The sequence below is a fragment of the Ovis aries genome, chromosome 14, assembly GCF_016772045.2.
Source record: "Ovis aries strain OAR_USU_Benz2616 breed Rambouillet chromosome 14, ARS-UI_Ramb_v3.0, whole genome shotgun sequence".
NCBI lineage: Eukaryota > Metazoa > Chordata > Mammalia > Artiodactyla > Bovidae > Ovis > Ovis aries.
The window spans coordinates 7,706,235-7,729,764 of record NC_056067.1 but is presented as its reverse complement, the minus strand read 5'-3'; the positions used below and the strand labels follow the sequence as shown (position 1 = coordinate 7,729,764).

General features: G+C 59.3%; 1 protein-coding gene across 4 annotated transcripts in view; it reads right to left on the bottom strand.

Moving 5' to 3' along the window:
• The window catches only part of CMIP (c-Maf inducing protein), a 204,724-nt gene that overhangs the window by 12,912 nt on the left and 168,282 nt on the right, over window positions 1-23,530 (bottom strand). For all 4 annotated transcript variants that reach the window (XM_027977658.2, XM_060397871.1, XM_042231486.2 and 1 more), the window contains 8 exons: window positions 22,790-22,852; window positions 21,325-21,405; window positions 16,929-17,032; window positions 15,349-15,453; window positions 9,549-9,902; window positions 1,906-1,971; window positions 692-718; window positions 352-400 (listed from right to left, as the gene is read on the bottom strand). In XM_027977658.2, coding sequence (XP_027833459.1) covers window positions 352-400; window positions 692-718; window positions 1,906-1,971; window positions 9,549-9,902; window positions 15,349-15,453; window positions 16,929-17,032; window positions 21,325-21,405; window positions 22,790-22,852 — 849 coding nt within the window. The remainder of the gene's footprint in view (window positions 1-351; window positions 401-691; window positions 719-1,905; window positions 1,972-9,548; window positions 9,903-15,348; window positions 15,454-16,928; window positions 17,033-21,324; window positions 21,406-22,789; window positions 22,853-23,530) is intronic.

The window sequence follows — 23,530 nt, the reverse complement described above, 5'->3', positions numbered from 1 at the left end:
CAGCGCAGTGTCGTCCCTGGCCCGCTGATCCTCAGCACGGCAGAGAGGATGTGCTGTGATCTCAGACGCGGTTAGGAGCCCTGGTGCCAGCCTGGCTCTAAAGCGAGGCCTGTACTCCAAGGAGAAACCGCCGCTGGGAAATACCTCTCATGAGCCCGCGTTTACCGTAGAACGCTGGCATCATGGGCCGGGCTCAGACACGCGGGGCAGGGGCTGTGTCTGAGCAGCGGCAGGGGAGGGGGCCCATGTGAACTGTCGGGATGCCTGAGGGGGCCAGGGAGGCGCCAGCAGAGCCACGGGCGCCGTGCTGCAGCTGGGACAGCATGCCTGCCAGGGGTAGAGCGGCCTCACCTCTTGTCGAGGGTCTTCAGCGAACCTCTGAATCACGTACTTCAGTTCCCTGAAAGAGACGGGGTGGGGACAGGGTCGTGCCCGGGGTCCTGGCTGGGGCGGACCGGGACGGGGGCCTGAGGATGGGGTGGGGTGCCAGCTCAGCTGGCAGCACCAGGAGACGCCCGGGCAGGCCTGGAGGGACACGTGTCTCAGGAGAACTTCCAGGGGGCGCCATCCTCGCCTCCCCGGACGCACGTGTGGGGGACTGGCCGCAAGGACAGCTGGTCGCTAGGGGACGCTCGCAGGATAGGGGACGGGCGTCCCGGAAGAGGGTAACGGGTTTTGCCCGGATACTTACTTGGTGAACTTCTCGTGTGCGAGAGCTCTGGAACAGAAACAAAGGGAAGACTGCAGTGAGCGGGGCGATCACGAGGACAGCACGGTGGCCTGCAGGCCTGCCTCTGGGGACGGTAGGCCTGGTCCCAGGCACGGACATCGTGTCCTGACTCAACAGGACGTGGTCACAATGGGAACAGGCTGAGCGCCCGGGGCCCGCCCCAGTGAACAGGAGCAGTGCTCAGCGTGGTGCACGTGAGCGTGTCTGCACGTGGGCACCAGGGACCCAGGTGTGTTTGTTAATCGCTCCACCATCAAGGCACGGCGGCGCTAATTACCGGCTCGCATCACAGCGGCGGCCGGGGACCGCTCCCAGGCAGAGTTGCATCATGGCTCACTGTTGGGTGCGTCCCCTGGGCCGCGGGGCCAGGGCTGCAGCCCATGACGCCACTGCCCTCGGGAGTCGGATTTCTCCGGTCGCACATCCTGGGGGCTCCAGGGACCAGCCAGGCCGACAAATGGGGCGATTATGGAGGGTAATGTCCCCTTGGAGGGCCGCATTTCATAAACAGGGCCTTGTTAATAGGCTCAGCAGAGGGCTCGTGGCGGCCTCCTGGGGCCCGCTGCTTCGCCTCTATCAAAACAGAGGCCTGCAGGCATTTTAGGCCCTGGTTATGGAGACAGAGCCTTCTCCTCAGGCCATTATCCATCAGACAGCTTTCTCCCTCTTCCCCCAGATAAATTCAATATCGGGATGAGTACCATCCAGAGAGACCAAAGGGTCCATTTCTGGCCCAGCTCACTGTGGAGAGAGATCACCGTCTTGGGGATAACAAGGGAGCGTTCAGCATCTGGCTGTACCCCAGACAGGGCGGTCCTACCCGCGTTATCTTCACTCTGGTCCTCAGAGACAGGAGGGGCAGGCGCCCAGCTCCACCTGATGCTCCGTAAGCATCACTAACTTGACAGCCTGAAGGCCAGTGCAGAGAGCTTTGTATTCGTGGCCCAGTGAAGCCATCCAACCATGCAGTGAGGCGGTGTTCCCATTTCTCGGGGTGGGGGTATGAACATTCCCTGGGTCCCACGGCTGAGGACCAACACTTCCGCCTCCCTCTGTCATCTGAGGTGTCCCCAGGTGCATCGCACGACCTGATCAGTTGCCCCCACTAAGGCCAAGGTGGATGCTGGAGGTGGTTCTCTTAGGCCAAAGGTTCCCGGGGTGTGTGGGGGACTCACTCTTTGGGGAATGGAATGGGTTGGAGCAGGCTGGCCAGGGACGGTCTCCAGTCATCGTAGTCTGACCTGGAAAGAGAAGGGGTGACGGTCAGGCCTGGTCTGAACCCGGGGAGGTTAATGGTGTGTGATCACTGAGGGTGGGAGACGGGGTGAGAGTTGGGCAGGGACCACATGGCCCTGACTCTTCTCAGTCACCTCGGCTCCCAGGGACCCTGAGGGACAAGCACACGCTATCTGCAACGTGGCGGCGGGGCCTGTCAAGCCTGTCCAGAGACTTGGCCGCGGCCACCGAAGGGGCTGGCCCCCCAGCTCCCGGACTCCATTCAGCTGTACCCAGCTCCCAGACCACCATTCAGCTGCGGGCTGGAACATGCCCCTGCATTCACACATTGAAGGCCTAACCCCAAGGCCCCGGACGGTAGCTTTACGGAGGTGGGGCCTTCAAAGATGAGAGCAAAGTAAAACTGGGGTCACTGGGGCGGGCCCTGATTCAACCCGACCAATGTCCCCATAAGCAGAGCTCAGGACACATAACACACAGAGGGGAGACCTCCCAGCCGAGCAGAGAGGCCTCAGACAAAACCAACAGCCCCCACACCTTGATTCCAGACTGCCAGCCCCCCCGGAAATGAGAGAAAATGCACTTTCCTTGTTTATCAGCCCCTGGGTCTCTGTGAGAGCCTGGCCTAGGCAGAGGGTGGCCCCAGACCCCAGACCTAATTCTTGGTCCTATGGCCCCAGGACTCCGTTGTGTATAGAATTCAATGGTTTTTTTTTTTTTTTTTTGCTGCACACCACAGCCTGTGGGATCTTACTTCCCCAACCAGGGGTTGAACCTGGGCCTCTGGCAGAGGTAGCGCAGATCCTACCCCTGGGAATTCCCAGAATTCAGTTTCTCAATCCTCTTTCCCGGAGTTGGGCCTTCCTGTTCCCCACCCCAAGGGGCTTTCTCAACATTTCCCCTAACTGTGCTCTCGGCACACAGTTTATCTGTTTATATGCCATGTGCTGCCTGTACTTTATTCCCAAAAAAGGAGGAAGATCTTTCCACCCAGCATGGTTTAGATAACCCCTGGGTCGGGAGTGCTCCCAGCCCTCCTTCCTCCACATAAAGAGGCGATGATGGGGCAGCCTTTGGTGCCCGGCACACACGCTGGAGTATGCCAAGGAGAAACGCAAGCCCCGGATGCACGGGAAAGGATTCCCAAAAAGGCTTGTGGGCCTGAGATAAGTCTTCGGGGTGGGCCCAGCTGAGGCTTACTGAGCCCTTTACCAGGCCATGAGCTTGGCCTGGCTCTCCGAGTCCCCAGGACAGGTTCCTGAGGACAGGAGGATCACACCTGCCCTCCAGGTGAGGAAGTGAGGCCTGGAATGCCTCCTGGCTCGGCCGAGTTCAGGCAGCTGGGAGGCTGGGAGCAAGGACACCCAGCCAGGCCCTCAGACTCCAGTGGCAAGACTGGGTGTCCGCTGCCTGGGATGGGGGGTGCTGGCCTCAGGGAGCCCCCGTCAGGACATGGAAACCCCTCTGACCTCAGACCTGCCGTCGCCGATTTTGGTAGGCGCCTCATCTCCCTCTGAACCCACCCCCCGCCCCCACATGTCTCTGACTCACTCACGGTTTCCAGACAAATTTAAGAATAATCGGTGCAAATGCTGTCGACAGCGCCCGTCACAAGCCAGAGGCTATTCCAGGCACATGTGCGGATCAGACCTGCATTTCTCCAGGGTACCCGGTGAGCTCCCCATCCTACAGCCAAGAAGACTGAGCCTCGGTGAGCACAGGCCCAAGGCCACATGGCTCCTGAGTCTGCGCTCCGGCTGTTTCCATCTGCAGAGGCAGGCCCATTCCCGTTCTTAAAAAGGGGCACGGACTAGTTTTTCTTGTGCTTTGAGAAAGATGATAAAAAATGCTCAGTGTTGAAAGGTTGCTAAATACACAAAATTCTAAGCAATGTTTAAATCCTCCATAATCAGAGTGGACATGGACTTGGGCAAGCTCCAAGAGATAGTGAGGGACAGGGAGGCTGGGCGTGCTGCAGTCCATGGGGTCGCAAAGAGTCGGACACGACGGGGCAGCTGAACAACAACCACAAACCAGAGTGGGTGTCAGAGGCCCAGAACCGGGGTTGGGCCAGGGCCATGGGTGCCTGCCGGGCTCCTGGGTGGGGTCTGCCTGGCCCGGGGCTCACTCCTGAACCGAAGGGGACGTCCACAGCACTGCTCGGTGAACAGCGTGCGTTGCCTGGCACCCAGTGGGCAGCTGGGCTGGGGTCTGGGTGGAAGTGGGTGCCCAGTCCAGCATGGCAGCTCAGGCAGGACCAGGAGGAGAACCAGGGGCGAAGGACAGGGTGGTGGGCAGACAGACTTCCTTCCTGGCCACGGCCCTGCCCAGCTCCGAGTCTGTGGCTGGCTCCTGGACCTGCTCCAAACACCCAGCAGCACCAGTCTGGAGGCTCCAGTGGCAGTGTCGGGCCACGGCCGGGTCGCGGAGCTGGGGTCTGGCCAGGCCCACGGGATGGGTGCTGTCGCCAGCACCCTGAGAGCCGGGCCAGCCGGCCTCAAGGCTGACAGGCCAGGCCGGCCTGCCGGGGGGCAGGGAGAGCTGCCTGCCAGGCTGGGAGGACTGAGCCCAGCCCGGGAAGCACAGGACAGCCAGGCCTCCCCGGGCTCAGGGAGGAGGCGAGGGCAGACCAGGGGCCCTTGGGCATCCTCAAGGCCTCTGGTGCGCCCTGCGGCCAAACAGCACGCATGGACTCCCCTAAGCCCTGCTTACGGAGGCGGGACAGGCCCAGAGAGGCCAGGATGCCTGCTGCAGGTCGCGGAGCTGACGAGGGAGAAGCTGCACTTGAATGAGGCCCTCTGAGCAGGAGACCCGGGCCTCCAGCCCCGCGCTGCTCCACGAGGGGCTCAGCACCGACGTGACCAAGGACTTCCTTTCACGGGCGCGGCGCGGTGGCGGGTGGGTAGCGCCAGGGTCAAGCTGGGCCGGGGAGGCGGGGTTGCAGGACGTGAGGGTGGGGTGCCTCTGAGGGCGCGGGTGATCGCCCTGACCTGGCAGGAGAGATCTGTGGCCCAGCTCACCTGGTGCCGCGAAACTGGGGCTCTGCACCACCCCCGGACGAGGGGCCTGGGGAGACATCCCAGCCAGAGGCGCTGGGGCCACATGAGCCTCTCAGAAGCCGGTCCCCGGCACACAGGTCTGGGTCAGGCAGGCCCAGCCCTGGTGGCAGCCTGTACGCGGCGTCCGACTCAAACCCCGGTCTCTTGAAGCCACACCCTGGAGGGTGGCTCCCTGGGCTGGGGGTGGGGTCCTCACAGGGCCTCTGGGGTGGCGGGGGCAAACGAGGGCAGAGCGAGGCCTGAGGGATCGGCGGGAGATCCAGGGCCTTCCTGGAGGACCGTGAGCAGGGCGCCTGGGGTGAGGCAGGCCAGGGTGCCAGGAGGCTGCATCGAGGGTGCGCCCTGCCCTGCTTCTGCCGTCACCCGCACAACTATCTGCTCCCGCAACAGGCCAGCCGGCTGGACGGGGATTAAACTCCACGGTGAGAAGCAAGCGGCCGCTGTCTCTGCGGCCGGTGGCCTGGCAGAGCCCTGCCCTCGGCCCCATCACCCCTTCCCGGGCTGCGGGCGGATCCACGGCTCTTGAGCGCGGCAGGGAGCGTCTGGACTCTGCCGAGCGGCCAGGAGCCCCAGGGACTTGTATCTGCAAGGTTCCCAACAGATGGGTCCACCTACTCGAACACGTACACTGCGCACACACAGAACCCTCGCCAGAGGCCCACGCACAGAGATGCTGACTGTGGGGACCGGGTACCCGTCCTTGCCACAAGGCTGCAGGTGCCAGGTGCTGTGGCGAACACGAGGCACGCAGGAATTCACTGAATGCTCAAGGCAGCCCTGGGGGCCGGAACGCACTGCCCAGGAGGACCATCCTTAGTTCACAACTGGGAAACCAAGGCCCAGAGAGGCAGACTCACAGCCCTAAAGCATCTCATCAGTTAGATGTGGACTGATGTGCAACCAAGGAGGTGATCCTTCCACCCCCGCCCTCCCAGGGAACCCAGCTCGCAATCCTGAGTCCCACTGGGAGGACAGTGGCTGGTGGAGAGTGAGCTGGTAGTGGTCTCATCTGGGGCACGGGACCCTCATGAAGACAGAGGATGCTGGCTGGGCTCCAGTCCACTGCACCCCAGAGCCTCATCAGACTGGCTTCATCCTGGAGCCTCGCCTGTTACAGCCCCCCTCTCCATCTCTCAGCCTGCCAGAGGCCATTTCAGCCATTCCTATCTGCCAGGGTCTCCAGTCTCCCCGCTTCCTTGCACCAGACCCTTGCTGCTTCCCCTCTGCAGAGCTGTGCCGTCCGACACGTCTGGCCGAGCAAGTCCTTCACCGAGCAGGGCTGCCCTGGGCCGTGTCCCCCACGCCTGCCTTCTACATTCTGATCACTGTTTCTCGGTCACTAGAACCACCCCAAGCCCATCTGCATTTCCCCTAGGGGCCCCAGGGGGTGAGGCATCTTCCAACTGACCCCCAGCCCATTGAGGCCTCTTTCAAAATCCAGGTGTTTGCAAAAGTAACAAGGAGGCAGGCAGATTCGAGCTGATGAGAAAATGGGCAACGTGCCCATCTAGTGCTCGCGACAGAAGCTTTTCTCTTCCTGGACAGAAGGGCATCCCTCGGCCTGCCGTCGCACTTGTGCCTAGAGGTTCCCACGCTCCACCCCACCGGGCGGGGGACGCCGCTGCTTCCAGCACTTGGCACTACTGGGACTCAGAGGCTTCGAGCAAAGGGGCCCTGGCATTTAGCACAGAACCTGGCCCCTCTGGGTGTGCACTCAGTGTTTGATGGAAGAATGCATAGAGATGGACACATAAATGTGTGAACTGCACACACGTGCCCAGCAGCTTAAGAGCTGGACTCCAGATGACTAGAAGCCAAAGCTGGTCTGTCTGACTCCCAAGGGCACGTTCTTCCCATCGTCCCACCCAGCCTGGCCCTCACACCATGATGATTTCAGCGTCAGCCCTGACCTGTGCTGGGCTCCTCCTTTGCACGAGTCTCCAGGGAGCTGATTGTGGCCTATGTTCCTTTCTGAAGGTGTCAGACTCTAACGGTTTGCAGGCCCTCTGGCAGGCAGACCACTAAATAGGACCCTCGCCCATTCTCTCAGGATGGAGAGGTGCCTGCTCCTTGTGGATGTGGTCTGCCAGGCTGACCCCTGGCTCTGGGCAGAGCTTCTCTGGACCCCACAATGTGCTGGAAAGACCCCTCAATTTCACACGAGAGCCTCTGTTCTTTCATTGTCGACACACGACTCTCATCTAGCGAGCCATCCTATTGATCACAGCAGTCCACTCTCACCAAGTCCAAGATTCCTCCCTCTGAGGAAAACACCCACTTTACAGATGAGAAAACCAAGGCTCTGAGAACACATCAGACTAAGTCCTATGGGCGCACTTCCTCAATTCTCAGATGCACGTTTCTTGCAAACTGAGTCTGCACTGAATCCCATAAATTTTTTTCCCCCTCCCAAAGTGATGATGTGTCTCAGTCCCAACAGTACCTTAAAATAGAGGAAATACAGTTGTTGTTGTTACTGAAAGTATAGTAACCCCCACCTGCCCACTATTCACGCCTGGGGGGTACTTGCTCTGTGCTGTACCCGCGCCTTCTCTGCTTGGAGGCAGCTATGACTCAGAGAGGGCGGGTAACCAGCCCACAGTCACAGCCCCTGAGCCCCACCGCTTGGCTCTGAATGAGTGCTTCTCCAATGGATTGTACTTTGGAGTGCTCTGAGCTGCTGGGGTTTTGCGGATTTGACAGACGTGAGGCCCTCTGGTGGGCCAGTGATTCAAGCAGGCAGCAGAGTTAGCGGAGGACAGTGGCCAGGAGAAGTAATCAGGCCCAAACTGTGCTCTGAGCACCCCCATGGTGAAAAGGGCTTCAGGAAGTGTGCACCCTGCTTCGTGGAGAACCCCGAACTCGGCGGGAGGGGCTGCTCCAAGCAGCGGTCAGGAACACCGCCCGGTGGGCCCCCCGACCCCCACCCACGACCTGGCATCTGGGCAGCACGGGCAGGCAGGAGGTCTGGAAGCAGATTAGGAAGAACAGAGTCTTCATTCATGCATGTGTTTACGAAGAAGGGAAAAAAATATGAGTGTCAACTGCATGATGAAACTCAAGCCCTTAGCGCTTAATGAGAAATACGAGTCAGGGCCCAGGCCACCCCAAGGCCCAGGAGCTCTAGGTGTCTGCAGAGAACAGTCGGACTCAGGGGCCCGGGGAGGAGACCAGGGCCCGGCCAGAGGAGAGGACGGGACCGTGGCTGGTCTGTCCCTCAGAAAGCTGACTGCCACCCCGGGAGGACTGGGCAGTTCTTCAGCCTCAAACTGAGATGAGTTCTGAGGGATGCTCTCTGGGCGGAATCTGGGATTTGCTTTGGGTGGGGGCATTGCTAAATGCACGTGCACTCTGGGCTGGCCTTGGCTGCCAGAACCATGAGCCAGGCTGGGCTGAGCCCTGGGAGACCCCGGCCTCCTCTCCGGGGAGAAAGCAAGGACTGAGGAAGAGTCTGAGGGGGCCGCATCCAGTCGCCTCCAAACATGAGAAGCTACTGCTTAACACGCGTGCGTATGTGCATACCCGTGTGCACAGGCGTGTATCTGTGTGCACTGGGGTGTGTGTGTGTGCCTGTGCATACGTGCACGTGCTCACCCTCACAGACACCACAGGCTCCTCAGAGTCCCACAGCTGAGGCGCAGGAAGGGGCATGCACAGGCCCGGAGCGCCCAGCTCAGAAGCACCACCCAGAGCAGACCGTGTCTCCTGGCTCCCGCCCAGAGCTCCTCCCACCAGCCAGGCACGCAGCCCCTCATCTGCACGGCACGCTCCTCCCTGCCCACCGGATGAGGCCACGGGACATAACACCATGTACATACCATGCACACGGGCATGCATAGATCACGCAACATACTCACGTGCCGGTTCATGCGCACCTCTGCACACATACACAGAGAAACACACACACACTCCAGCTCTAGTGCACAAGTGTTCACACCCACACATGAGCACTCAAGAGCTACTCATGCGTAGCAGCAGCCCAAGCACCCAGACACAACCACGCTTGTGTGCATGCACTTGAAACACACATATGGGCTTCTTAGAGGCATCCACACCCATCCCACATCCAGCTCGTGTGTGCAGTCACACACACACGCAGGCAACCACTCACACGCTGCCGTGCCCTCATACATGCAAAGGCACTCACACGCACACAAGGACAATCACAAACTCAGCATGAGCCCACACCTTACACAACACGCCGAGGTGTCCACACACAGACACACTCGGGTACCACGTACTGCAGCACACCCTGGGCAGGTGTGTGCACTCACAGATTCTCAGACTCACGGACACACGTGTGGACATCCCGCTTGTGCCATGCCTGACACACATGTCCAGGTCCTCAGACAAATACGCACACACAGAGCCTGGCCTGCACGCCCAACACCCCCCAAAACCTGTGCCCTCACGCCCTACGTCTGCGTCCTGCGCACCCACAGGCATGCGTGTACACACTCAACTCACACCCCCAGCTGTGAGCCCCTGCCCACCCCGAGGCACCTGGCGGCGGGGTCACTCACAGCAGCTTGAGGATCTCCACGTAGCAGCCGAGCGTGCGGTCGGCCTGCGGGCCCAGCTCGATGCTCATGGTGCTGCAGGCAGGGCTGACCATGAGGCAGTCGATGAGGTTGGGCTCGTTGTCGTCGCCCGCGCTGGCCGTCAGCGTCGGCTTGGCAGTGCTGGCGGGCTCCACCTCCACATGGATCTCACTGGAGGCCACGACCACGGACTTGAGCCGCGCCTCGGACAGTGTGGCTTCCTGAGACACCAGGTCCGGGCTGGGGTGCAGAAGGCGCAGAGGTAAGGTGGGCTTCCGGTCGCAGGGCTGCTGGCAGCCGTTCCGGATCTCCTTCAGGCTGGGGGAGTTGTCACGGCTGCAGGAGAGGCGGGGCGGGGCGGGGGGCGTGAGTGCGGCCCCGGACGTCACAGGCAGGGCTGCACCTGCTCAGTGGCCCCCGCGGCCCTGCATCGGATTGGGGGCCGGCTCCCACCCACCAGCGAGCACACAGGCCTGCTCAAGACCTGTAGACAAGGAGAGGTGGAGGTTCACAGGTAGCATCTGAAATGGGCCGCCTATTGCTAAGGCGCGTGCCAGCATCCCCACACGCAGCAGGTGGTTGACACACGATTGTGAATGAGTGAATGCTGACCTCTCTACTGACCCGTAAGGCCCTTGGTGTCCACCTCCACCAAGGCACCTTCTGGACATACCTTGGAGACCTCCTAGCGATCTGGCTTCCAGTTGCTTCCTGTGGTCTAACTGTCCCTTTTGGCTGAGGCCGTAAGGTTAAGGTCCTCGGGACAAGCCCTAAACCCCGCCTCTGCCGCTCCATCCCTGCTGGCCGAGAAAGCTCAGCGTCTGCTCTCCACCGCGGAAACTCCTTCCAAGGGACCCCAAACCTCAGATTCTGATTCCCTGAAGCCCGCAGGTCACTCCTATCTGCGGCACCCCACCACTCTTGGCTAACTCCCCAGAACAGCCTCTCCACCACCTAGAGAAATGACGTGTGTGCAAAGGGTTAATAGGTGTTAGCTGGGCAAAGGGCGCTGGGGCATCACTGAGGTCACACGTGAGTGGGAAATGCTGGGCCTCTTTATGGCAGGACTTGTCAGGGCATCGTGGCGGTAAAACACCCCCTCGCTGGGTGCTTCCAAATACTGCGAGGTGGTGCTTCAGACCGAAGGGAACTCCAGCAGTGGGCATCCTTCGTTGGTGCCCCTGGGCTGGCACCGTGCTGAGCACTTTCACACAGACGTTCTCAGATATCTCTGAAGAGGAGGAATTACTCTCTCCACATTACAGATGAGAAAAGTTGTTAACAGAGGTCAAATGACTACCCAGATGACACAGCTTGTTAGTGGGGAGGCATGGCTGGGATGTGAAACCAGGTCGCTGCCCCCACTTCTAAGATGCAGGATGAGCCCATGCAGGTCCTCCTCCTCCAAGAAGTCTCCCTGATTTCCTCCACCTGCCATTCTCACCCTTCCTGCCCCTGTACCAGAGCTCTCCACCCCTGGCTGGACACCAGTGTCCCGTGGGGCACTTCTAAGCATCCTGAGGTCCCATTAGGTTGGACTCTCTGGGGTGGAGTCTAGACACCGCTAAGGTTTGGGGCTCCCTGTGTGTGCTGTCAAGGTTGAGCCTGCTGCTCTCAGGGACTCAGAGCACAACGATGTGACCACAAACAGCTGCTTGTCCTGACCCTCCCTAAATGGGCCGCACGCATGCGGCTAAGTGTCCAAAGGGACGTGCACGTGGGCCGGGCGTAGAACTCACACCCACGGCGTTTGGAGGGCCTAAATGGTCTGGCACATGCCATGAGTCAGGTCTGGGCAGAGCCCACCAAGGACGTTCGATAAATACACTCTAAGCTTTGCTGCGGAAAAAAACAAAGCCCTCGAGCTGAAGTCCAAGAATCCTACGGCTCACGGAACACTGTGTGTGGTCCGGTGGGGAGGTGCGCTAGCTGACTCCAGGGGCTCGGAGCCGACTTGCTACCCAAAGGCTCAGCTCTGTCCCCTTCGCCTCTGCTGGGATTTAGGAGTGGATTTTCAAGGCTGTTTGGCTCAGACTGGGTGATTTTCCAGCAAGCTACGCTAACCTGGGTCAGCTTGTCTGTTCTTTGTGTATGAGGACATCGTGTACCCACTGAGAGCACCACAGACCGGCCCAGAGGACGGCGTGGGGCTCTATCTTCCAGGGACTGACCAGCAGGGTGGGGGGACCCGAGCCCAGGAAAGGTCTCGCGGCCCGCGGCGTGACTTCCTGGAGGGTCTCACAGTGGCTCTCAGAACCCAAGCTACTTTGGGCCTCTAAGCGGGGCTGTCTTCAGCGGGGAGTTGGAGCCGCCCGTGTGGGCTGGGGAGGCACCAGGGCCCGCTTCACCCTCCCCAGGCCTTCACCCTGGGCATCGAGTTGCAACCACTGCCTAATGGTATGCTCAAGGTCACGCCTGGCCTCTGCAGCAGTGGCCAGAGGGGATTCTGGAAACGGACATTAAGTCCTTTCTCTGCTTAAAACCCGACTACATTGCCCTTAGGAGAAAACCTCTAAGGCAGGCACAGCCCTGCCACTCAAAGAGTGCTCCCCGACCAGCGGCACCAGTGGTCCTGGGGGTCTGTCAGGCAAGCAGGCCTGGCAGGAGGACCCCAGGAGCAGCTCGGCGTGGGAGGTGGGAGACGCTCAGCAGCGCAGATCCCTTCGTGGCCCGGCCTTCCTTTCCAACTTTGTCTTCCGCCCCTGTCCCTCTCTCTGCTCGGGTCACACCCAGTTTCCCTCACTACCTTCCCTGCAGGGGCCTTTTGCCTGAAGCAGATCACCCGTGGAGCTTGCCAAGAATGCAGATTCCCGGGCCACGGCCAGAGACGCAGCATCCAGGAGCCTGCATTTGAAATAAGCCGTCCAGGGGACTGTGAAGCAGGCGCTTAAGGACCACCAATAGAGGACACGTGACCACTGGCTGGCCCACCTGCTCTGCAAGGCCTGGGCGCCTGCCGGTCCCCTGCCTGGGTCCTCCAGCCCTGCTAAAGGCCAGGACATGTCACTTTAAGTATCATGGCTCTGCAGAACCCCATCCTCTCTTTCCCCTAGACAGGAGTTCTCAGCTCTGGCCACACACGCCATTTGCCTAAGGTGTTAAAAAAAAAACCAAAACACCAAACAGAACCTGATGCCAGGGGCACTCCAATTAAATCAGAGTTGCAGTGGGTGGGGCCCAGGCACCCTTTTTTCCTTTTCTTTTTAAAGATATAACTAGTGGGACATTGGTAAATATCTCACAACCAACTCTGCAGAAAACAGGAGCCCTGAGGGGTAGTGCCTGCCGATTTTCCTGGAGTAAATACTCCCACCATGACAGGATTCAACGGCCAATGTGCCACCCCTGACTGTGGGATCCGAGCGTGCCAGGGCCCCAGCACACCCCTGGCGTGACTTCAGTCCAGGTGAGTCCACGGATCTCAGGTGCAGCGCTTTGTGTCTATCACAAGCTCCCTGGTATAACAGACAGCCACCAGACCTAGGTTCCTCCATGTGGACACGCCTAATACCTGCTCCCAGACAGTTCAGGTAATTCCTGGGAGGGTGGGGGGCTGCCCCATGCACGGCAGTGAGTCCAGCAGCCTCCCTGACCTCTACCCACTCTTTCAGCAGCACCCCTCCTTCTGCAACCCAAGAAGTCTCCAGATGCTGCCAGATACGCCTTGGGGGTCAAAGCTGCCCCCAGCTGAGAACCACTGACGTGGTCAAGACGCGAAACTTTCCTGAGGCCCAGAAACTCCTCTCATGCCTAACTCCCCACCTGCCAGCAGCCACTGTCCTGGCCTCTCTCACCATGGTTTTCCTGTTCTTGCACTTTAAGGAACAAGATTTACACTCTATGGCTTCTTCTGTTCCATACTGTGTTTGGGAGATTAATCCCCGGCTTGCCGGGTGCACTGGTTCCCTCCTTCTCGCTGCCCTGCAGTGTTCCTCCGTGTGAACAGACCACAGCTTATCCACGTGTCTGCCGCAGGACGCTGGGCTCGAGGCAGATCTCAGTTTGGGGCTGTGACTAACAATGCTGCTATAAACCTTCTCGTACCTGTCTTCTGATGGATGTAGCCCAGCGATGAGGGGCTGCGTCCCAGGGTTCACTTTATGCTTAGCTTCATGCAGGCTTCAGTTTGAGGCGCCCTCTCGGGTGACTGAAGTGCCCCCAGGGTTGCAGACCACGTGAGTGCCACCTCTGGCTTCTTTCATCACAGCCCTGACCTCGCCGCTCGCTTTCTTATTCCCCGCCCCCTCCGTCCACTGTTTTACCAGCCACTTGGAGGGCGGGAGACTGGCCGCTTCACTCTTGTGCCCTCAGCACCTGGCACCCCATGGACCCTCACTAAATGAGTGGTGAAGGGCAGGGGACCTCCGTGTGGGAAGAGTGGTTAAGACTCCACACACCCAATGCAGGGGCCCTGGGTCGACCCCCAGTCAGAGAACTAAGACCCTGCGTGCTGGGTGGCACAGCCCAAAGGACCTCCCCACCCCGCCAAAAGAAAAGGATGAGAGAAGGATGAGGGTGGCCACTGCTGCCTGTAGGTCCCTCTCTGTGCAACAGAGTGCGTGGTTTGTAATCCTGGTTCTTTCTCCTGGGGGGATCTGGGAGAGAGAGTCCATTCTGCTTCCTGGTCAGGGAATCCCTGCTCCAGGGCACCCAGGCAGAGCCGTGGAGACTCAGGGAAAACTCTGGGGGTTGCCATCTCCTGCTCCTGCCCCCGAGACCTGAGTCCCAGCTCGGGTGTCCGTGGAGTGAGCCGGGGAGGGAGGGGCTGCGGGAGCAAAGGGAGCCTGAGAGTGCGACACCCCTGGTGCGCCTCCTGCTTCCGGGGTGGCCTGCGGTCAACACGCACGTGCACCAGCTCCAGAGGCGCAGGCTGCGGGGCCAGGGCACGTGGCCACCTGTGTGCACGGGGAAGCCGGGGACAGCTGTATCGGCTGTGCACTACTCTTAACCGCCTCTCTCTCTTTAAAAAACGTAAGCTGCTGTAGAGCGTGAAACAGGCCCTCAGGAATGACCAGCAGGACATCTTCATGTTGCCCAGCTCACTCAGGCTTTCAGTGATGCTCCACTGCCTCTTCTTTAAAGGACTGAAATACATTCCTGTGGCGGCCCTGTCTCTAGTGGTGCCTAGACACGATTTGGCCCTCTCAGAGTTGTGCAGTCCACTGCCTGAACAACTGGACAGGGCTGTTGCTGCAGATGCCAAATGTGCCCTGCACGTCATATCTTCCCTCATGACCCCAGGGATCACCATACGAAGTTTATATGACTAATGGGATCCACATCACTCTGCATCCTAGGAGCCAACCTCGACCCGGGAAGAATGGGAGCTGGTAACTACCCACCCCGGCGTCATCATCCCTCAGGGGGAGGGCTCTGAGAATGCGCTCAGGGGCCTCCCGGGCTCCCTCCCATGGTCTTCAGGGGGTTAGCTCCCTCACAAGCCGACACACCCAAGCCCTGGGGGACCCAGGACAGTGGCTCTGTCACGCCCGCTTCCCGTCACACGGGCCTGAGGCTGAGAAATCTCCAGAATAGACACGTGTCCCTAGAGCCGAGCCAACACGACGGCCGTGCGGCACCGGCACTGATGCTCCGGCGCCGGCTTTTCCGGTCGCATCCTGGGTCTGGGCCCCGGCACCAGCGAGCATGGGGGTTTGCAGGCGCACTGGGGGCAGCTCCCCTGGAAGCCACTCCACTCTCCCGGCCGGCCAGGAGTGCACAGACCCCCATCCCTGGAGAGAGCGTGTCCCACCCAGGCCCTCCTGAGGCCGAGGGCACTGACCTGTTGATGAACTCTTCGTAGCAGGAGTAGATGGCGGCCAGGCACACAGCCACCAGGTTGGGCAGGACCCGGGGATGGGGGCAGTGCCCCGTGGGGCCGTGCATGCTGGAAAAGAGCAGAGGGCCTGTGAGCAGGGGGCTGAGGGGGCGCCACCCAGGGCAGGGAGGCGGGGGCTGGGACAGGGTGGCCCCGGTCCTCTGAGGGGAAGTGGTAACCCTGGGACCTGAGTCCTGGGCCCCGCTGTGCGCAGGCAGGAGGGCCAAGTTCCGGGCCGAGGATCCCTGGCTTCAGGGAGCCTGGGTTCCAGCCCAGCGGAGCACCTTGGCACGCTTTGGAAACTCTCCACTCTTTCCTCAGCTCTGGAATCAGCTCTGGAATGAGGACAACGGCCCCCTCCTCATTTCGGGGCCCAATTCTCTAATTCAGGGGACGGCGTCGCCTACAGGGGCCAGGCGGCCTGGGACCGACGTGTTTATGCCCAGTGGTTCTGTAAATGAGGATTCACAGCACCTCATTTTCCTGTCCACGTGGGCTGTTTTGAAAGAAAAAGTTACTATTGGCATCCTGGCCTGGCACGGGGTCTGGGCACGGTCCTCTGCAAGTGCCAGCCGCTGTCACTTACCACAGCTATCTCTGTGTCTGTTTTCTCATCTGTAAAATGGGTCTCGCACCCCCATCCCCAGTGCTGTTTGGGGCCTGGGGACAGCACCCAAAACATTGCTGGAAAAACGTCACGGCTGCTGGGGCTAAGAGCCTGAAACAGGTTCATAAACCATGACTGGGTGCTGTAAGGGGGCCCTGGAGCCCCAGGGCTCTGGCAGAAGGACAGTCCTCTGGGTCTGGACATGCTTTGTGAGTTCCAGGTAATGAGTAGCTTTTGGAACCGGCTTGGACAGGCTATCGCAATTTTCTTAAAAAAATTGAGAGGAGTTGTGATGATGTTCGCTAACGTTTCTGCCACGCTTAGGCCCCATTCTTGATGTTTACACGTGTGAGTTCACCGAGTTCTCACGGTAACTGGATCACATGGGTACCATAGTCCTTATCTTACAGATGAGGACACCAAGGCACAGAGAAAAGTTTTAAAAAATCAGAGCAAAACAATCCCTCTTCCCCCACCACCCCGAAACCAGAAGTGACTGAGGATCTGACTTCCTCGAGGCCAAGTTTGGGAGATGGCTGCTCAGTTCCCCGTCAAGGACTCTCTGGGGCTACCAGGACAAGGTTCCCCACACCCCCAGCACCCACAGGAATACTCTCATCATTTAGGACTGCTGCCATTTCCCGAGTTCCTAGTGACCATCAGGCACTGTGCTGGGGGCTTCCTCAGATATCATCTGATTAATTGCACAAACAATCCCGGGAGATAACAGAGGAAAGAGGATCAGAGAGGCACAGCAACTGACTTGATGTCACACAGCAAGTGAGTGCCTCAGACGATACATGGTCAAGAGGACCCAGGAGGCCCTTGTGGAAGATGAGGTGCCTGGGGCCTCTCAACGCCAGCAGCGCCTCTCCTGGGTGCAGGGGAAAGCTGGCCTGCCGGCCAGGAGCAGAGGGGCCCCAGACGAGAGACCCACCTCTGAATGAACTTCTTCACCACCTCCATCCCTGCGTTCAGCTCGTTCAAGGCAAGGATGTACTCCTGAGTAAACAGCCTCAGTCGCGGGCACTTCCCAAAGTCCTGCAGGGAGCGCAGAGGGCAGGGGTTGGGAGGAGAGCAGAAGGGGTGGGGGGGTCCCACTCTGCCCCGGGTGTGTGAGCAATGGGGCGCCGCCAGCGATGCCCTCCTCCTAGAAGCACACACGTCTTCCGTGTGAAGGAACGGGCCTGCTCACCCCCGAGCTCACGCCCTTCCATGGCTGCCTGCAGAGCTGGGAGATGACCTGGCACAGGAGGGTCCCAGGCACTGGTCAGCCACCCTGCGATGGGGCAGGGGTCAGCAAGCCACCCAGACATGTTGGGAACACAGCCCAGCTGGCCTCCAGCTGTGACCACAAATGCCCTTTCTGTAGCCCCCAAGGGATTCTGGGCCCCCGGCTTCCTGTGCATGTGGGCGTGAGTGCCTGAGAGCTGCGGCCTGGAAGGCAGGTGTGTGCCCTGGACGGGGAGCGTGTGTAGGGAGGTGGCTGGTTAAGTCCAGGGTCAGCCCAACAGGGGTGGGGCAGGAAGGAGGAATCACATGCCCAGTGTGAAGAGCCGAACAGGTGGTTGGGGGAGGCAAGTGTAAGCTGGGAAAGGACTGTGCCCATTCCCACGCCATGTTAGGGACCTGGCGTCGGGCTTGTGAACCCACGAGCTGGGGTGCCAACAGTCAGGAGGGCCGGTCCGGGTGGTGACAAGGCTGACCAGCACAACCTCAGTGGGGAGCCTGGCGGTCTCCAGGCTCCTTGGCTTCTCCTCCAGCCCTCACTCAGAGGAACCCACTTAACAAAAAGCAACCTGGGCCAAGACTCTAATCTAAATAGAGCCCCTCAGGACTTGCCCTGTGGATCTCACGGATCCCACGGGCCCTGGGGAAAGAGCTCGGAGTAGGATGTGGCCCCCCGCCTCCTCCGGCCAGCTCACAAGGCGGGTTTCCAGACCTGCCTGGTCCTCTGCACCTGCAGGGAGGGGCTGAATTAGGTTCCCCAAGGGGTTGGGGCTCATCTTCTCCCATCCCGCCTGCTAAAGTTACGCCCCGGCATGAGGAGGGCAGCAAAAAGAGAAAGCTCAGAAGGAATCTAAACACGTGCATGTGTGTGCGTGCGCATATGTGCCTACGTGCACACACGCACACTGGGCTCGAAGACGGGGCCCCTGCCTGAAGCCTGACTGTGCTTCACACCGAGGTGGACGCCCGGAGTCCCTGGAAGAAGGGCAGCAGGAACGCCCCTCCCTGGGCCCACTGTCCCGCCCTGCGCGACAAGGGCTGCAAGAACTCATCTCCAGGACCCTTCCACCCATGAGGTTTTATGATTCTATGAAACTATGAAAACTGCTTCCATTAAGCCCTGCTAAAGATAACTGTGCCATTATCATCTCTATTAGATTTCTGCAGAGCCAAGGTCATTTTTAACATTACAGATTGGCCTGGTGGCCTTTGAACGTGTGGGTGAGGGACATCTCACCTCTTTGGCAAAGTCGAACATGCTCCCCTTGGAAAGCAGGAGGTCTGATCAGCCAGGGGTCCACCAGGACCACGGCCACATCTTCCTGCCACTTTGGCTACAAGAACACGCCAGTGAGTGGCACGTGGGCACAGGGCCTGTGATCATTCTTAAGGAGGCAGTGAACACATCGTTTAGAATCTCCAGGGGAACGTACTTAACGACTGCTTCCATATCTAATTTTTATTGCGGCCCAGGCAGCAACACTCTGAGATTCGTACCTTAGGTTCGGCCTGCTCGTCCATGAGATGGGACACAGGATATACTGATAAGAGTTGCACTCGCAGAATAGGAACTGCAGAGTAGGAGCCCTCCAAAGGCACCACGGGGCAGGCGCGTGCGTGCGTGCGTGAGTGCGTGTCCCACCCCATTTCCACAATGTTCTGTGTCCCCTCAACGAGAAACACTGCACACCGGCTGAAGCGACGCCAGGGTTCACACTGTGCTAACAGGTCCGTGGCTGGCGGCCAGCTAGGCACACTCACTGGCCAGTGAGTGACCAGGCGCTCCATGTCAGCTCCCAAATGGTGTCCCGGCTGATCACTGAGCTTTAGGGGGTGTCATGTGGGGGACACCGAAGGCTCGTGGTGCTTCCCACACGGGGCGTGAGCCACAGTCACGTTCGTCTCTCCTGCAGGAGGGCCTCACTCCCGACCCGGTCCTGCCTACAGCTCTCCTCACACAGTTCGGTGTGTCATCAGTGGACTTCAAGAGCAAGTGGGACTGTGAAGCTTTATAGCATCCCTGGACGCCGGGACCACAGGGGGGAAGTTCTATAAACATGAAGAGAAGGTTCTTGCCTGAGGGATCCCGGGCTCTGCCAGACCACAACAGATGCTATAAATTCTGGGTCTGCCCTGTAGCTGTTCTGATTTTCATCCAGAAAATTACATGGTCAACACTCCAGGCCCATAAAACTAACCAGACGTAAGGGAGACGCTGTACAGTCAAGCCTTGGGAGGCTGCCTGAATTTTGACGTTTTCCCCTTGGAAGTCAGACGTCCTAAGAGAACCCTTATTAAGTGTTTCTGTACCTGAGCAGGGTGGACCTTGGCCAGGGACGCCTGGGGGGGTGGCTCCGTCCCTGACAAGTGCGATGAGATGAGGTCCTTTCCCAAAGGAACTCCAGCACCTTTGCTCTGGGCTCCGAGAGAGCGTGACCCTCACCTCACACTACATCCACGGTGACTTTAAAGTTAACAGTCTGGGACCCTTTTCTCCCAGCTGGCCGAAGCCGGAGAGCACCCTTGAAGTGATTAAAGCCCAAACCAGGCAGAACACCTCTCACCCCCCACCCCTCAGCGGAGTTTCTTTCTTAGTCCTGGAGAAGGACTGGATGGAGGGGACCCACCCCCTGTGCTCAGAAAACAAGAAATACATGTTCGTCTCAGGCCACAGAGGAGCGCTCTGAAACAAGCCAGAGTTCAGCGGCGGTGTGAGATCACCAGTCAGGGAATTTGCACAGCACCAGCACGGCTGCCCGATCGTGGCCGCCTGGAGGAAGATTCTGAAGCTACACTGGGCTCCGCGGATGAGTGCTGCGATCGACTAAGGATGTCTGCCCTTGTGCGGGATGCGGGGGCGTGGTGCACGTGTCCTGTGTTTCCACCCCTAACTAGGGAAGGGGGTGGGCTGCATCCTCCTCTTTGGGGGCCTGGTGTCAATGCAGGAAAGCTCCCTCACAGATCAAACTGTGAGCAGGTCACCCTTCCTCAGAGCCGCTTTCACACCTGTCCACGGGGCTCCGGAGTGGCCCACGGGGCTCTCTGGGTCTCCTCGCCCACAGGCCGTCAGGAGAGCCACGGGGGATGATGCAGCGGAGTGTCACTCGGCTCCGAGAGGCGCTCTGTGGCTAGCTGAGAGCAGGCGTCACTTGCTCCGGTTCCCCGCTGCGGTCCTGGGGCCAGTCGGCCACGTTTGCTCAGCCCAGCCTCTCCGCGTGCAATGCAGAGAAAGCAACCTCATCCAGGGCTGCTCCCACTGGACCGAGGTGAGACTGCAGAAGGGCTGGCAGGTTACGGGAGCCTGGACCACTGAGTGTGCAATGAAATGCTGCCTCTGTGCTTTTAAAATGAACTACAGGGCAGACTTGGCGTGGATTTCCTCACGGTCCCCCCATGCCCTTTTCCTGTCCTGGGAGCCCCTCCTGAACACCTGTGACACTGAGTCGTCAGGTCCCTTGGGGCCTCAAGGCTGTGATCACTTCTCGGACTCTCCTTGTGTTTGAGCCCCTGGCCGTTCAGAGGACCGTTGTGTGGAATGTTCCTCAGCTGGGACTGGTCTAAGGCTTTTCTCATGATCAGACAGAGGCGGAGGGTTGGAGAGAGAAGACCCCTGCGGGCCGGGGCCCTCCTGCTCACATCATAAAGGGTGCCTGCCACACTGTGACTTCTCATTGTTGACCCTGACCTCGCCTAGCAGTCTGAGGTCACGACCGTCAGGTTCCTACACCGCACAGCCCTGCTCCCCACTTCCATGGATACTGCCCTCGGCAGCCCCCTCCTACGGTGTGAGGGGTTCACCCCACCTCCTCGAGGGCAAGTTTCCACAGGTATTATCTGAGATGCTATACACACGAGACCTATCTCTTCTGCCCCGACCACGTTATTTTTGTCATTCTTACTGTGCAAAGATTCTTCCTGTTGCCTTTTACCTGCAAAGCATAGAGCCAAGCAGGGCAGGCTGCACGAAGACCCCGACTTGCAGCCCCAAGTCCAGTCCCTCAGTCCTTGGCCGCCAGCCCCATCTCCCGGTTTTTTGGGAGAAGTGAGACTGGAAGCTCATGGCCCTCAGTGGGCTCTATGGTGGGGGGCCCTGGGCAACTCACCATGTTATGCTTCAGGATTCTCTGGACCACGGGGGTGAACACTTCGATGACCACCATGGACCGGGGCCGCTCTCTGCAGTGCTGGGGAGACAGCAGGGCACGGTCAGGGCCAAGCCTGGCAGGGTCCAGCAGGGGCCCCGGGAGACCTGACCACGGGGGGCCCAGCCCTGCTGCCCGGGACCCCCTGCTCCACACTACTGTACGGCTTTCTGCTCCCTCTGGGGAGAGTAAGAAAAGTGGGCAGGGATGGGACCTCCTGCTTGCGCTCTGTTTTGATCTGACAGTCTGCGGTTGTTTCCAGTAGTACAGACAATCCTATTTAACAGGACAGTCTTATCACACAGACCTGTTTAACAGGGTGAGATTCTTGCAGCATGAAGGTCCAATGTGAGAGTCTCTTGAAAATTGGGGGCTAGTGTTTGGATGCCAGAACCTCGGAAATTCCGTGATTCTTCTGTCGAGGGCTTTGAGAGTAAGCTCTCAGCATATTTATCTCACTGGCATGGGATTTTGTTTTTCAAAATGAAATTGAAGGCCCTTGGGTGGAGCAGATGGGACCCGTTGCTCCAACACATTTAAACCTGCCGGGGCCTGAAGGCGCTGTTTCCAGAGGGCCTGGACTTGGGATGTGAGAAACCAGGGCTTTCCTGGACAATCCTTCATAAACAAACCCTCCCCAGAACTTGGGGTCCTGGCTTCCAAGAACTAGTGGGCCCCCAGTGCCCGCCTGGCCACGCCGCACCTGTCTCACTGGGGTACACAGACCACACCCCCACGAGCTTGGGGAAGAGGGCTGGCAGGAGGAAGACCAGAGGAGCTGGACGAGTGGCAAACCCAGGCCCAGAGACTGTCCAAGGACATCAGATCACTGCGCCAAAAATCACCCGGCTAGGGGCCAAGGAGGACGGCCTGCTGGCCCAGCCCCGAGGCTGCCAAGGTACACTCTCGGGCAAGGGGTAACTGGTCCCGACGTGCTCTGGGCGTGTTCTGTGCGAATCCCACCGCGAGGCTGGCGCTGGGTCCCTGGGAGCAGAGATCCTGCTCCGAGGCTCCTCCAAGCTCACCTGCATCCCTACCACCCCATACTTGCCCGGCTCAGGGAAAGCCCCATGGCCAGGCTCCCACTGTGGGCCAGCCGGTGCTCACAGGAGCCCTGGCTAATAAAAGCCCAGCTCTGATGTCAGGAGCCAGAAAACGTGCTGCAAACTTCTCTCAAGACGGCCAGGAAGATACTCCCAGGAAGAGCTCAGTGCCTCCCCCTGACCTGTTGGTCTGGACCCTGGGCCTCACTTATCACCTGTCTGGTGGAGAGGGTTCCTAGCTCGTCTCCAACTCTGTCTGGGGCCCTGATCTGTTTGGGGAGGAGTCTGGGTTTCCAGGAAATTTCGCAAAACCAACCCCCGCAACGCACACACGGAGACAGGCTGCTTCCTGCAAACACAGCCCTGCTTCGGCGATGCCGTACCTTGCAGAAGAATTCACAGAGATCCGGTGGTGGATGGTTGTTTTCCAGCAAAGGAGCAATTGCCTGAAAGAAGAGGAACACACGTCAGTCGGAATCTCTCGGAAGGAATCGTAGGGGGGTGTGTCAACCCACGAGGGCTGATTCACAGTGGAAAACCCGACCTTCTGGTCGCTGTCTAGGCAGGTAAGGCCAGTTATGTGAGCACCTCAGTAGGAGATGAAGCCATGGAAACTGAGGCTCTGTTCATAGCAGCAACAGGCAGGCTGAGCCACAGGCGGAGACAGAGCCCAGGGTTTTACTTGCCTGGGGCTGTGCTGTTCAATATAGTAGCCACTGACCACGTGTGAATCTTACCATTTTAAGTGACATGGGAGAAAACATTTTTTTTTAGCCATGCCATACGGCTTGCAGGATCTTAGTTCCCCAACCAGGGATGGAACCTGCAGCAGGAGCACAGAGTTCTAACCACCACTGGACTGCCAGGGAAGTCCCAAGAAAACAACTTTTCAAGGCAATAAAAGTACAGTTCCTCAGTTATGCTAACCACATTTCAAGCGGTCACCAGTGTCATGAAGCCAGTGGCCAACGCCATGTACAGGGCAGACAGAGGGCATGCCCATCACCACGGGAAGCTCTCCCCCACGGTGTGGGAAGGGGGTGGTGGGCTCCAAGCTGACCGCAAGGCTGAGCCCACCACCCTCGTGCCATCCCCGACCGCCACGTGGACCAATCACTACACTG